Source organism: Myotis yumanensis, unplaced genomic scaffold, assembly GCF_028538775.1.
Source record: "Myotis yumanensis isolate MYYU_CA2020_CCGP unplaced genomic scaffold, mMyoYum1.0.hap1 SCAF_1, whole genome shotgun sequence".
Classification (NCBI taxonomy): Eukaryota; Metazoa; Chordata; class Mammalia; order Chiroptera; family Vespertilionidae; genus Myotis; species Myotis yumanensis.
The window spans coordinates 83404924-83418527 of record NW_027223752.1 but is presented as its reverse complement, the minus strand read 5'-3'; the positions used below and the strand labels follow the sequence as shown (position 1 = coordinate 83418527).

Genomic DNA, 13604 nt, shown 5'->3' with positions numbered 1-13604 from the left:
CTGGGGAGGTGAGTCAGGCAAGTATCACTCAGGCATCTACCAGGGACCCAGCATTGCAGGGAAGCCCATTTGGGGAACTGGTCACGGAAAGAACATGAGCAGCTCTGTGCTTTCCTGGTAAGTTTAAAGGACGGTAGGACACCTATCAGAGGCTTCAGTGGAACCCTCCCACGAAGGATGGGTGGAGTCAGATTCTAACATGGTTCATGATGATTGTCTTCCCAGGTTCTTCCCCAGCTTTGGGTCCAGGAGAACAGAGGCCAGACAATGACTAGCATGTTCAGGGCCACGTCTTGGGCCTTTAAGGGTCTTCAATGCTCCTCAGTCCTTCTCTCAGCAAGAATGAGCAGCAAAACAGCAGATAGAAGCTCTCCACTGGCTGGGAAATTGGCTGTGGTCACTGGGTCCACAAACGGGTGAGCGAATGGGAGTCCATGTAATGAACAGATTTAGAGTCCCATCCCAGGGCAGGGGATGTCCTTCTCACACATCCTTCCTGACACCCCCATCTCATTACACAGCTCTGGCGTTTATCATTAACACCAACTCAGTGTGTCTTCCTAAAACATCCCGTTTCTAAGTTCCAAGAATGATAGATTTGGAAAATCAACTGCTTCCGGTTCAATCAGAGCAGTGTTTGAATCTAATCTCTGCCACTTACTGGCTGGGTAACCCTAAGGTATTTAACTTACCATTATCAGGGCAGCTCTCTCTCCCCATCCTTCATGGGCACGTGGCCATGGGCTTTTAGGGTCCTGGTCTAATAGGGAGAAGCCAGAGACCTATTGGTCTCTCAGACTTAGGCATTCCATTGACTGCAGCGTGTTCACTGGCAGTAGGGCACCGGGCAAGGCAATGTCTCATGATCAGCTCAGAGAGCTCACATAGATGACCCTCTCCTGGCCACATCTCTTCCTATGTACCTCCAATTCCACTCATCCTCTAACTGCCATAATGGGCCACAGTCTTTAATGAGTCATTACCACAGGCAGGAGGGGGAATTCTGGTGTTCAGGGGCTCTGTCTTCCTTTTAGCCTTTCATGGTCAAATTTAGAACGCTTTATTTTAGAACTGTTAATATCCCAGACTTCCACATCACCATGATGTTTTATTTTTTAATATGTTTTTACTGATTTCAGAGAGAGGAAGGGAGAAGGAAAGATAAAAACATCAATGATGAAAATCATTGATTGGCTGCTTCCTGCACGCCCCTTAATGGGGTTCCAGTCAGCAACCCAGAAATGTGTCCTGACCAGGAATCGAACCATAACCTCCTGGTACATAGGTCAATGCTCACTACTGAGTTAAACTGACTGGGACCCAATGATGTTTTATTTTATTTTTTTAAATATATATTTTTATTGATTTTTTACAGAGAGGAAGGGAGAGGGATATAAAGTCAGAAACATTGATGAGAGAGAAACATCAATCAGCTGCCTCTTGCACACCCCCTACTGGGGATGTGCCTGCAACCAAGGTACATGCCTTTGACCAGAATCGAACCTGGAACCCTTCAGTCCGCAGGCTGACGCTCTATCCACTGAGCCAAACTGGTCAGGGCCCCAATGATGTTTTAAACCTGCGTGTCCCCAATGCCCAGCCCTCATCACAAATGAGTAATTCAAAACTCTATGTTGCCCCAGCAGTTTCTATAAGAGAAGGGACGTATGCCTTCTGCCCTTGATCACAGGTACTCAACCAGCCCAAGTCAAGAGTGCTTCAGACCTCCTTAAAGTAAGGAGACGGAGAATGGAGGCAGAACATGCTCTCAGCATCAAAGTTTTTAAATTGCAGGACAGAGGAAAGCTTTAAGGCTTATAGAAAGTGCAATTTACACCAGAGGCCTCTGGCTGGAACCAAGGGAGAAAACACTGGGCAGTTAAAGATTCTCTACCATTCACGCTGGATGCCCCGCACATGTACACGTGTCCTGAAGAATCATTACTTTTTAAAATTCCCTTCAATTAAATTATGAAAATTTTCTCATCCATATGATTATTATACATATAGTTGTGAGTTAAGTGGGTTAGTCTTGGTGAAGGCCTGATATATAGAAAATGTTCAATAATTCCTCTTTCCCACTGGAAAGATTTGGAGGCAGTTCTTGAACCACACTGTGGAACTCAATTTGTGTCTCATGATCAGCCTCCCAGGAGGCGGGTGGGGAGGGCTGAAGCCATCATAGCCATCTCTGCCCTCAGGATTGGCTTCGCCATCGCCCGGCGTCTGGCCCAGGACGGAGCCCATGTGGTGGTCAGCAGCCGGAAGCAGCAGAACGTGGACCAGGCACTGGCAACGCTGCAGGGGGAGGGGCTGAGCGTGTCTGGCACAGTGTGCCACATGGGGAAGGCTGAGGACCGAGACTGGCTGGTGGCCACGGTGAGGAGATGGGTAGGGTTTGGAGGTAGAAAGAGGAAGAGAGGTTATTTTAAAAACATAACCTGATCAAATGAACAAGCAAACAAGCTCAGGAATGAAGGCTGACCATGTGCTCGGCATTGGTTACTCCAGAGCCTGAACAGGTTTACAGATCTGGGTGGAGAGATGTTTTAAGTCTGATGAGGAGAGACAGCTCTCCACCCTCACTTGGTGTGGTCCCCTCCTGGATTTAGCCAGGCAGAGACCCAGGGAGAGCAAACAGGAAATACCTCCCACTGCAACAGAAAACTTCTTCTGCTTCCTGACCCTGGTCCTCATTGCCCCCTTCTCCCTGCAGGCCCTGAGACATTCTGGGAATGTTGACTTCCTGGTGTGTGTGGCAGGAGTCAATCCCTACGTGGGAAGTACCTTGGAGAGCAGTGAGGAGGTCTGGGACAAGGTGAGGTCTGGGGACACCCGGTAGGGCTGACGGATGTCATCCTCACCCTCTGCACGACCCTCTTTCCATCTCAGCTCCCACACACCTTCCCCTCACAGACTCATTGGCACAGAGCAGGCCAGGTGCCTGGACTCTGACACTCAATTCCCCATCTGTGAGATGGAGGTAGGAGTGTCTACACCAAGCATGTCAAACTCTCAGCCACCACGAGTTTGACATGCTTGCTACACTCTAGTTCTGATCCCCACTGTTCATGCGCTCCCAGTTTGCTGGGAGAGTCCAACAGAGAACCAGATCATCACAATAAATGTGGGGTACAAAGAAGGGAATGACTCCCTTCCTTGCCTAAGAATGCTTTATGTCCAAGGCTTAAAGCCTGAAATCCAGCTGTATTAGTTTCAGAGGGCTGCTGTAACAAAGTACCACAACCCAGGTGGCTTACACACAGAATTTATTGTCTCACAGTCTTGGAGTCAGAAGGCATCAGCAGGGTTTGTTCCTTCTGATGGCTATGAGAGAATCTATTCATGCCACTCCCCTAGCTACTGGTGGTTTGCTGGCAATCTTTGATGTTACTTGGCTTATGGAAAAAAGCATCACTCCAACCTCTGCCTTCATCTTCACATGGTATTCTCAGTGTATATGTGTGTGCATGCCTGTGCATGTGCAAACTTGCCTTCTTAGGACACCATTCATTTTGAATTAGGGCTCATTCTATGACCTCATTTTAACTATGTCTGCAATGACTCTAGTTCCAAATAAGGTCACATTATGAGGTACTAGGGGTTATGACTTTACCAAGAGTTTGGGTGGTACACGATTCAGCTTATAATACCAGCCTTCCGCAGACTCAATTGGCCAGTGCCTTCTCAGACTCAGATGGGGCATTTTTGTCTAACCGATACCCTTACAGACACAGGGAGACATTCTGCAGACTCTGGGTCTTATGCCTACAAAGGCTTCCTGATCCCCATATTCCTGCTTTTTCAGGATGCCTCCCCCCGCCCCCCATGTATGTCAAAGAAAGCCAGCACTCTCCCCACTTCCCATTGTCAGAAGCCATCACGCCCATGTTCTAATGTGGTGTATTTGCTAATACAGTGAGAACATGCACTGGACTGAATGTCTCTCCTCCCCCACCCTCATTTGCTCTGATTTCAGATCTTGAATGTCAATGTGAAGGCCCCAGCCCTGCTGCTGAGCCAGCTGCTGCCCCACATGGAGAACAGGGGGTGAGGGCAGGGAAGGGGAGAGGGATGGAGACATTAAGTGTCAAATATGAAGCAGAGGTGGTAAAGAGGAGCCAGGTGTTGAGTTAGATCTTTCTTCTGGGCAGCAGGCTTAGCTGAGCCAGTAACACAGGAGAAGTGAGAATGCCCATGGAATCTGGCAAGGACTCTACTAGAAGTACTATAAGGGATCTACAGACAGAAAGGTCCGGAGTCCTCACAGGTGTCCTGAATCAGAGGAATGCAAGTGGTCTCTCTAGAATAGTGAAAGTTTAACTTCATATTTCTAGGTCACAAAAGAGAAAAAAATCCAGTCTTCTTGCATGAATACCCAGTTTCTAGAGTGCCCAGAAATCAGCAGGGACTGGAAGAGAGAAATGGAATTCTAATGACAAGAAGGCCCAGAGTTCCCATCACTGTCCTGGAGTTGGGGAACTGAAAGTGGCCTCTCTTAGGCTGCATGCAGCAGGTCAGGGCACAAAGTCCAGGTTGATGGCACTGAGGCACCCTGCAGCCTGTCCATAATAAGGGTAGTGGAGTTTCCAAGTCCCACTCAACTCTTATCTCTCAAACTTTTTTTTTTTAAATATATTTTATTGATTTTTTATAGAGAGGAAGGGAGAGAGATAGAGAGTTAGAAACATCGATGAGAGAGAAACATCGATCAGCTGCCTCCTGCACATCTCCCACTGGGGATGTGCCCGCAACCCAGGTACATGCCCTTGACCGGAATCGAACCCGGGACCCTTGAGTCCGCAGGCCGACGCTCCATCCACTGAGCCAAACCGGTTTCGGCTCTCTCAAACTTTTTTACTCTTGGGCTAGCCATGTCCTTCATTATCTTCCCCATCATCCCTGCTCTGTGTGTGTTGCACTGAACAACCTTTAGATCCAGGGTGAGTGAAGAGAAGAGGTCAAAGACAAGGCTGGACAAGCAGGATGTTGCTAAATTATGGATAGCCTTGAATGTTGTAATAAGGAATTTTGTCAACATTTAGGAGACAAAGGTGAAAATTATATGATTGTTTGTTTTAATTATTTTAGGCATACTTCATCTTCTTCCTAAATTAAAAGAGAGCATGAAGAGAAAACATTTGAGGAATAATGAAAGCATCTTGATTTACGGGCCTGCACAGAATAGACACTGAGGGAAAGGGAATGAGTAGGTAAAGGGGAAAAGAGAGGCAAGAGTGCAGATTTCTCAAGAGGACCAAACAGGTTCCAGAAAGGAAATTTTAGTCTACAGTGTCTGATGTGACAGGAAACTGGAGGGTAGAGAAGTGAGGTCTGAACAAGGGTCATTAGACTTGGTGAGTGAGGGAGCACTGAGGATCCTTAAGAAAAACTTTTCCAGAGGATTTTGGGGTAGGGTTGTGGGGGGCGTGGAGCTTCTGAGATTAAGATTCCAAAGGATCCACTGGGAAGTACTTTGAATATTACTCTTAAGCATGCCTAGATAGAACACCCTCAAAGCCAGTAAATGGAACAATAGTCTAGAATAAAGGCAAATGTTGGTTGTATTTGATAAAAGTGTTCATACTAGTTCTCCTTAGTGGATTGAGCATCCAAGTGTGGATGAAAACACAAACTTGGGGATTGTAATGTATGAAACAAGGTAAAAAACAAAACAAAACATAAACTTGGTCCTGGTCCTTAGGATACTCTAGGGTCTAGAGTCTAGGCCAGAGGAGATAGGCTGAAGGAAGGCAGGAGCGGGCTCTAATCTGAACCTAAATTTCTTTCACTCACTTTCATGGACCATAGTCTCCACTTCCTTTCCTGCCCAGATGTGTCTATTTGCCTCACTTATATGTGGCTACATTGTATTTATCCCGTCTTTCTCTTCCCAGGGGAAGCTCTGTGGTTCTGGTCTCCTCAGTTCTGGCATATATACCAGAAGCTGTAAGTATAACCTTCCATGATGCTAGATGAAAAGGAAGGAAACAGCCCCATTTGCCAAGAAACGTGGAGAGGGCCAGGAAGATCCCAGAATAGGCCATTGCTGGTGGGGCACACCTACACCCACATTTGATCAATGGGTGTCTCAGACCCTCCTTCTCCAGAAAGGACACACATGGCAGGCTTTTAACCTTTCTTTGTGAGATTCTCACTTATCTCTGCATTGCTGAAGAGATATATTTATACACACAGGCCTAGGGATCCAATAGAAACTCCCCTCCTCAGTTACTTATTTGCCATCCACTTCCCTTTGTGTTCACAGAGTCTAGGGGCCTACAATGTCAGTAAAGCAGCCATTCTGGGACTCACCAAGACCCTGTCATTGGAGCTGGGACCAAAGAATATCCGGGTGAACTGCCTAGTTCCAGGACTAATTGACACAGCCTTCAGCAAAATGGTAAGGACCAAAGACAACTTCTGCTTCTGCCACACTGAGTGCCAGGGTCCCTTCCCCTACCAGGCCATGTCCCAGAGACACCTGGCCCTGTGGCCTCTTGTTCTGATGCTCTGGTCCACCACCTTTGGGATCAGCGGCAGAATCAGGATTGTAGTCCTCTGTGAGGGACGAGCCCAGAGTGTCCCCCAGAAGTCCCTCCACAAAGGTGTTTATGGGGTGGAGCCATTGTGATTCCACCTGGATGAGCAGCACTAACCTTTTGACTTTTCCTTTAGCTGTTTGAGGATCAAGCCTTTTGGAACCATATGAAGGGGTGCCATGGAATACAGAGGTAGGTTGTGCATGAGGCAGTGTCCTTTTTAGATCTGGGTTCATGTAACTTCAGACCTTCATGATGAATAAAGATCACCATCACCTCTCTGCATTCCTCTTTCTGAGATTTGGGCCCTGGAGTGAGTAAAAGTCCCTGTAGAGCCCACATATCTCCACTTGCAGCCTTTCTCTCATGACCATAGGGGTCTTGACTTCCCAGCATCTGACAGGAGTCCAGGGCTCACAGGAAGCATCATCACTCTCAGCCCATCTCCTCTTTCCATACAGAGTGGGTCAGCCTGAGGACTGTTCGGGGCTGGTGTCCTTCCTCTGCTCTCCAGATGCCAGCTACATCACCGGTGAGAGCATTGCGGTGGCCGGCTTCTCACCCCACCTCTGAAGGACATGAGCTCAGAGCTCGGGCTTGCCTCTCATTGTAGAAGCGCCCTGTGGCTCTGGGGCCACCATGTGGGGACACCTCTATGAATGATGAGCCTGTGCTTCAAATACACACTTTAAGTTCAACATAATCAGAGTATGAAACAATAAAGAACATCAGAAAAAAAGTTTACAGCATGAAACTGTCATTAATATTTTCACTTTTCTTCAGCCCTTTCCCACCTTGGTAATTAAGAACCATGGTCTGAGAGAGCATGGTTACCAGGAGATCAGAGTTCTCAGGGATGAAAGTCTGGTCCATTCTATGAGGGATGAGCAACCTAGACCAGAGGATTGCTGACCAAGGGTGAAGGGAATTTATAAAGGGTGTAGACTGAGCTCATTCCTGGCACACTGACTGCCTCAAGCACCTGCACCTACCAGCACCATGGGAAATTGCTTGGATGTATACAGAAACAACCCAGAAATACAAGGGAGTTCATGTGAGGAGAGGCAACCCTCTCCAACAGAGGAATGGAGTGGATGAATCAATGCGGAGCCTCCCCAGTTGATTTTTCAGAGTGTCAGGCAAGAATGAGACTCTGGCCAGGCCAGTGCAGTTCCGTGGTTGAGCGTCGGCCTATGAACCAGTAGGTCACAGTTTGATTCCAGGTCAGGGTACATGCCCAGGTTGCTGGCTCAATCCCCGGTGTGGGGCGTGTAGGAGGCAGCCAATCAATGATTTTCTCGCATCGTTGATGTTTCTATCTCTCCCTTTCCCTTCTTCTCTGAAATCAATAAAAATATACATTAAACAAAGAATGAGTCCCTGTTACTCACAGTGATAACCTTCACAATAATATTGACATTTTTTCTTCCTTGTCTCATTTTTCCCACTTGTTTCTTGACCTGGGTCATAGTTATATAGGCATTGGTTTTAAAATACTTAAACTCTACATTTATATTTTATTACTTTTTGTATATATATTACATTTCTCAATTAAATCTTACAATATACTAGGTGTGAGTAGGACTTTGCCTTTGATTCATTGTAACATCAATGAAAGAATTCATATTTAAAAAATAATAAATAAGATGACATATAAGTTGGAAGGGAATAAACAGAGTTAGACTACTTTAGGTTCATATACTGTCTATGTGTCAGTCAGAATCCTAGGAAGAAACAAACAAACTTTTAAACTGAGTAATTTGAGAAGGGTTTCATAAAAGTATCATTTACAAAGCTGTGGACAGGGTTTAAGGAAACCAATAGAGATATCCCAGAGTTCCGCGCTCCGCCAGCCCTTCCGCCGCGGCAGCCATGGCTCTGCGCTACCCCATGGCCGTGGGCCTCAACAAGGGCCACAAGGTGACCAAGAATGTGAGCAAGCCGAGGCACAGCCGCCGCCGTGGGCGCCTCACCAAGCACACCAAGTTCGTTCGGGACATGATCCGAGAGGTGTGTGGCTTTGCCCCCTATGAGCGGCGCGCCATGGAGCTGCTCAAGGTCTCTAAGGACAAGAGGGCCCTGAAATTCATCAAGAAAAGGGTGGGGACACACATTCTCGCCAAGAGGAAGAGAGAGGAGCTGAGCAATGTCCTTGCAGCCGTGAGGAAGGCAGCAGCCAAGAAGGACTGAGCCCCAGCCCCTCCCTGTCTGTGTGATAAAACCTGTTCAGAAAACAAAAACAAAAACAAAAAAAAAACAATAGTGGGGAGCCAGCACTACCTCTAGGCCCAAAGGAAAAGAGGAGAGAACAGATGCAGGAACCAAATGGGGTAGCTCTAAGGAATAGGCCAACTGACAAATATCCCAGAATTGGGTAGAGTCCCAGCCCACGCATTGTGGCCTAGCAGAGGGAGTTGGGGAAATAAATACCCAACCAGAGGGAAGGGGGCCAGTTGATCGATCTATTCAGATCAATCTCCTGAGGCACAGAGCAGAGAGAGGATGGGGGGAAATTGGCTATGGACAGGTAAACAGAAGCTATCCAGCTAGAGTAGGAGGATGGTAAAGTTATTAATCTTAGATTTTGACAGTTAAGCTAATGCATTGTAATTTCTAGAGTAACCACCAAATGAAACCAGAGATATTATACCAAAGTAGCAGACAGAGAAAAATAAAATGACTTTAAAAAATCAATCCAGTGTGGTGAGGGCCTGGGATGGGCAGGAGCTAGGTGGAGGAGGGAAGTGGGAGGAAAATAGAGGACATCTACTTATATAAAAACCCTGGGTGGTGTTCATCATGATCAGAACTGCAACCAAGCGGAAGGAAGTCAGTCCTATAGGGGTTGTCTTGGCAATAGCTGCACCCTCCCCCAAGCTATTTCCCAGAGCTGTTTCCTGGAAGGGCGGGGTTTGAGGCAGGAACCCGCCCTGGGAGCATGGAGGCATATTTTTATAAAGTGTGCTGAGCCAGCACAGCCAAGGGTGAACCTGAGTGGGGGGGGGCTGAAAGGCTTAGAAAAGACAGACAAAAGAATGAAAGCCAAATCTCAGTGGGACGCTGCTTCTCTGAGAGATAGTGACCACACCCACAGCCATGCCTTTATTTTATAGCAGATGCAAGAGGCAAAGTAAGGGCGTGACCAAGATGTTTACAACATTCTCCTGAGTTTCAATCCTACTCAACTACATGCACCCGAACTCTATCAAGCCTACATCACTCAGGCACATGGGGCCATGTGTTTGACAGTGTCTGACTTCCTTCCGCTTGGTTGCAGTTCTGATCAAGCTTACAACTACAGCTGTTAGCTATAATTGTGCTGGGAGGGCCCTGCCCTCCAAGCTGGGACTTGCACATGGCAATGAGAGGACTGTGCTCTTGCATCAGTCCAAGGCTTGAACCTGTCCAAAACACTGTAGCATCTCCCCACAATAAAGTTTTAATTCTGTTTCTTTGTTACTAATGTTGTGGCTCCACCCCATAACAAAGAAACAATTTCTGGAGGATGTGGCCCAGGAATCAGGATTTTACAAAGATTCCCAGGTGATTCTAATGTGCAGCCAAGGCTGAGAACCACTGCTATAGATAATATTAAAAATGTATCTGAACATGCAATTCTTTGTCCAAAAAATGAGCATGTTCAAAAATTAAATGAAGAAAATTTGGATAGATTGAACCAAGATGGCGGCATAGGTAAACACCGGAGACTGCTGCCGCAAACAACCACTTCAAAAATACAACTAAAAGACGGAACAGACATCACCCAGAACCACAGGAAAGCTGGCTGAGGAGAGACTCTTCAACTAGAAGGAAAGAGAACAGCAAACAGAGGCTCAGAGGCGGCGCAGTGTGGAAAATATAAAGGTACCGAGGTGCGCGTGCAAAGCGGGCTGGTGGCTGAGGGCGCGGTTGTCGTTTTCGGTAGGGAGGGAGTCTCAGACTCTGGGCTCCAGATCCAGGCAAGTCTCTAGGGACTCAGACTCAGACGGGAGAAGCGGGATTGTCCAGCATCAGTTGGAAACTGAGGGCAGCTTTCTCTCCGAGGTTTGCAGCGGCTGCCGGGGTTCTGAGAAGCAGAGCCTCTGGGAAGGGACTGAGAGCAGCCATAACTGCTCCCTCCACCCGCCCTGTTGATCCCCCCCCGCCCAAGCCCTGCGCAGAGCCATTTGCCGGATCGCCTCAGGCAAAGGCTAGATTAGCACCTCCCCAGAGGACAGAAGTTTTCCACACAGCTGATTCTCACAGCCAGTCAGCCTGTTGGTCAAATCCCTCAGTATTAACTAAAAAAATCAAGGCTTAACTAGAACAAGACTGCGCACAAAGACCACAAGGGGGTGCACCAAGAAAGCATAAAAAATGCGGAGACAAAAAAACATGACAGAAATGGAGGATATGGAGCTAAAAAACGCAATTTTGAGGGCTTGCAATAAACTTGTGGAGAGCCTCACAAAAACTAATGAGACCCTCGATGCTACGATAAAGAAACTAGAAATTAAGCATACACAGACTGAAATAAAGAATATTATACCCAATAGCAGACCAGAGGAGCACAAGAATCAAGCCAAAGATTTGAAATTCGAAGAAGCAAAAAACACCCAACCGGAAAAGCAAAATGAAAAAAGAATCCGAAAATATGAAGATAGTGTAAGGAGCCTCTGGGACAGCTTCAAGCGCACTAATGTCAGAATTATTGGGGTGCCAGAAGATGAGAGACAGCAAGATATTGAAAACCTATTTCAAGAAATAATGGCAGAAAACTTCCCCCACCTGGAGAAAGAAATGGACTTACAGGTCCAAGAAGCGCAGAGAACCCCAAACAAAAGGAATCCAAAGAGGACCACACCAAGACACATCATCATTAAAATGCCAAGAGCAAAAGACAAAGAGAGAATCTTAAAAGCAGCAAGAGAAAGAGACTCAATTACCTATAAGGGAATACCCATACGACTGTCAGCTGATTTCTCAACAGAAACTTTGCAGGCCAGAAGGGAATGGCAAGAAATATTCAAAGTGCTGAATACCAAGAACCTACAACCAAGATTACTTTATCCAGCAAAGCTATCATTCAGAATTGAAGGTCAGATAAAGAGCTTCACAGATAAGGAAAAGCTAAAGGAGTTCATCACCACTAAACCAGTATTATATGAAATGCTGAAAGGTATCCTTTAAGAAGAGGAAGAAGTGCCAAAACCGGTTTGGCTCAGTGGATAGAGCGTCGGCCTGCGGACTGAAAGGTCCCAGGTTCGATTCCGGTCAAGGGCATGTACCTGGGTTGCGGGCACATCCCCAGTGGGAGATGTGCAGGAGGCAGCTGATCGATGTTTCTCTCCCATCGATGTTTCTAGCTCTCTATCTCTCTCCCTTCCTCTCTGTAAAAAATCAATAAAATATATTTAAAAAAAAAAAAAAAAGAAGAAGAAGAGGAAGAAGAAAAAGGTAAAGATACAAATTGTGAACAACAAACATGCATCTATCAACAAGTGAATCTAAGAATCAAGTGAATAAATAATCTGATGTACAGAATGAACTGGTGATTATAATGAATCAGGGACATAGAAAGGGAATGGACAGACTATTCTTGGGGGGAAAGGGGAATGGGAGATGCAGGAAGAGACTGGACAAAAATCGTGCACCTATGGATGAGGACAGTGGGTGAGGAGTGAGGGCGGAGGGTGGGGCGGGAACTGGGAGGAGGGGAGTTATGGGGGGGGGAAGAAGAACAAATGTAATCTGAACAATAAAGATTTTTTTTTAAATATATTTTATTTATTTTTTACAGAGAGGAAGGGAGAGAGATAGAGAGCCAGAAACATCGATGAGAGAGAAACATTGATCAGCTGCCTCCTGCACATCTCCCAGTGGGGATGTGCCCGCAACCCAGGTACATGCCCCTGACCGGAATCGAACCTGGGACCTTTCAATCCACAGGCCGATGCTCCATCCACTGAGCCAAACCGGTTTCGGCTGAACAATAAAGATTTAATTTAAAAAAAAAAAAAAGAAAAGAAAATTTGGATATACTCGATGGAGATTTTCACACATATTTGAGTGATGATTCCATTGATCCCACAGATGATGCTGAAAAGGAAAATTTTCCCATCAAATTTCTTAATAGTATTACTGCTTCGGGAATGCCTTGTCATAAATTAAAATTGAAAGTGGGTGCAATCATCATGCTTTTGAGAAATCTCAGTAATAAATGGGGTCTTTGTAATTGTACCAGATTTATTATCAAAAGATTATGACCTAACATTATCGAAGCTGAAGTATTAACAGGATCTGCAGAGGGAGAGGCTGTTCTGATTCCAAGAATTGATTTGTCCCCATCAGACACTGGCCTCCCATTTTAATTGATTCGTCGATGGTTTCCCGTGATGCCAACATTTGTGATAACTATTAATAAATCACAAGGACAAACTCTAGACAAAGTAGGCATATTCCTACTTGAACCCGTTTTTGCACATGGTCTGTTATATGTTGCTTTCTCTCGAGTTTGAAGAGCATGTGATGTTACAGTTAAAGTTCTAAATACTTCATCACAAGGGAAATTAGTCAAGCACTCTGAAAGTGTTTTCACTCTTAATGTGGTGTACAGGGAGATATTAGAATAAGTTTAATCACTTTATCAGTCATTGTTTGCATCACTGTTGTTTTTGTATCATGTTTTTGTTGTTTTCATATCATGTTTTTGTTGTTTTCATATCATGTCTTAGTCGTTTTTATATCATGCCTCTGTTGTTGTTATATCCTTTTGTTACTGTTTATTTATTAATAAATTTACATATTATTTTCATATACATTTTACTAATTTCCTTTCATCTCTCACACTTCTATTATAGAGAAAGGGCAAATAGCAATATTAAAATATCTCTGCTAATTAATTCCCTTTTTAAAAAAATATATTTTATTGATTTTTTACAGAGAGGAAGGGAGAGGGATAGTTAGAAACATTGATGAGAGAGAAACATCGATCAGCTGCCTCCTGCACACTCCGTACTGGGGATGTGCCCACAACGAAGGTACATGCCCTTGACCGGAATCGAACCTGGGACCCTTGAGTCC

The 13604-nt window shown here is 45.6% G+C and overlaps 2 protein-coding genes across 2 annotated transcripts; both read left to right on the top strand.

Annotated features, from left to right (window-relative positions):
* The first annotated feature begins 267 nt into the window (after positions 1-267).
* On the top strand, positions 268-7115 carry LOC139004039 (dehydrogenase/reductase SDR family member 2, mitochondrial-like). The gene is made up of 8 exons (XM_070406676.1): positions 268-416; positions 2202-2379; positions 2717-2818; positions 3980-4050; positions 5898-5949; positions 6269-6403; positions 6679-6734; positions 7004-7115. The coding sequence occupies exons 1-8, from the start codon at positions 268-270 to the stop codon at positions 7113-7115; spliced, it is 855 nt and encodes a 284-aa protein (XP_070262777.1).
* Positions 7116-8414: 1299 nt separating this feature from the next.
* On the top strand, positions 8415-8734 carry LOC139004034 (large ribosomal subunit protein eL36-like). The gene has a single exon (XM_070406661.1). The coding sequence runs from the start codon at positions 8415-8417 to the stop codon at positions 8730-8732; it is 318 nt and encodes a 105-aa protein (XP_070262762.1). The 3' UTR covers positions 8733-8734.
* The last annotated feature ends 4870 nt before the right edge of the window (positions 8735-13604 follow it).

What these genes read in the sequence shown, in the direction of transcription:
- LOC139004039 (XM_070406676.1), top strand. Translation starts at nt 268, where the DNA reads ATGACTAGCATGTTCAGGGCCACGTCTTGGGCCTTTAAGGGTCTTCAA. An exon ending in GTGAGGAGGTCTGGGACAAG is followed by an intron (nt 2,819 to 3,979) that starts GTGAGGTCTGGG and finishes CTCTGATTTCAG; the next exon opens with ATCTTGAATGTCAATGTGAA. An exon ending in ACACAGCCTTCAGCAAAATG is followed by an intron (nt 6,404 to 6,678) that starts GTAAGGACCAAA and finishes CTTTTCCTTTAG; the next exon opens with CTGTTTGAGGATCAAGCCTT.
- LOC139004034 (XM_070406661.1), top strand. Translation starts at nt 8,415, where the DNA reads ATGGCTCTGCGCTACCCCATGGCCGTGGGCCTCAACAAGGGCCACAAG.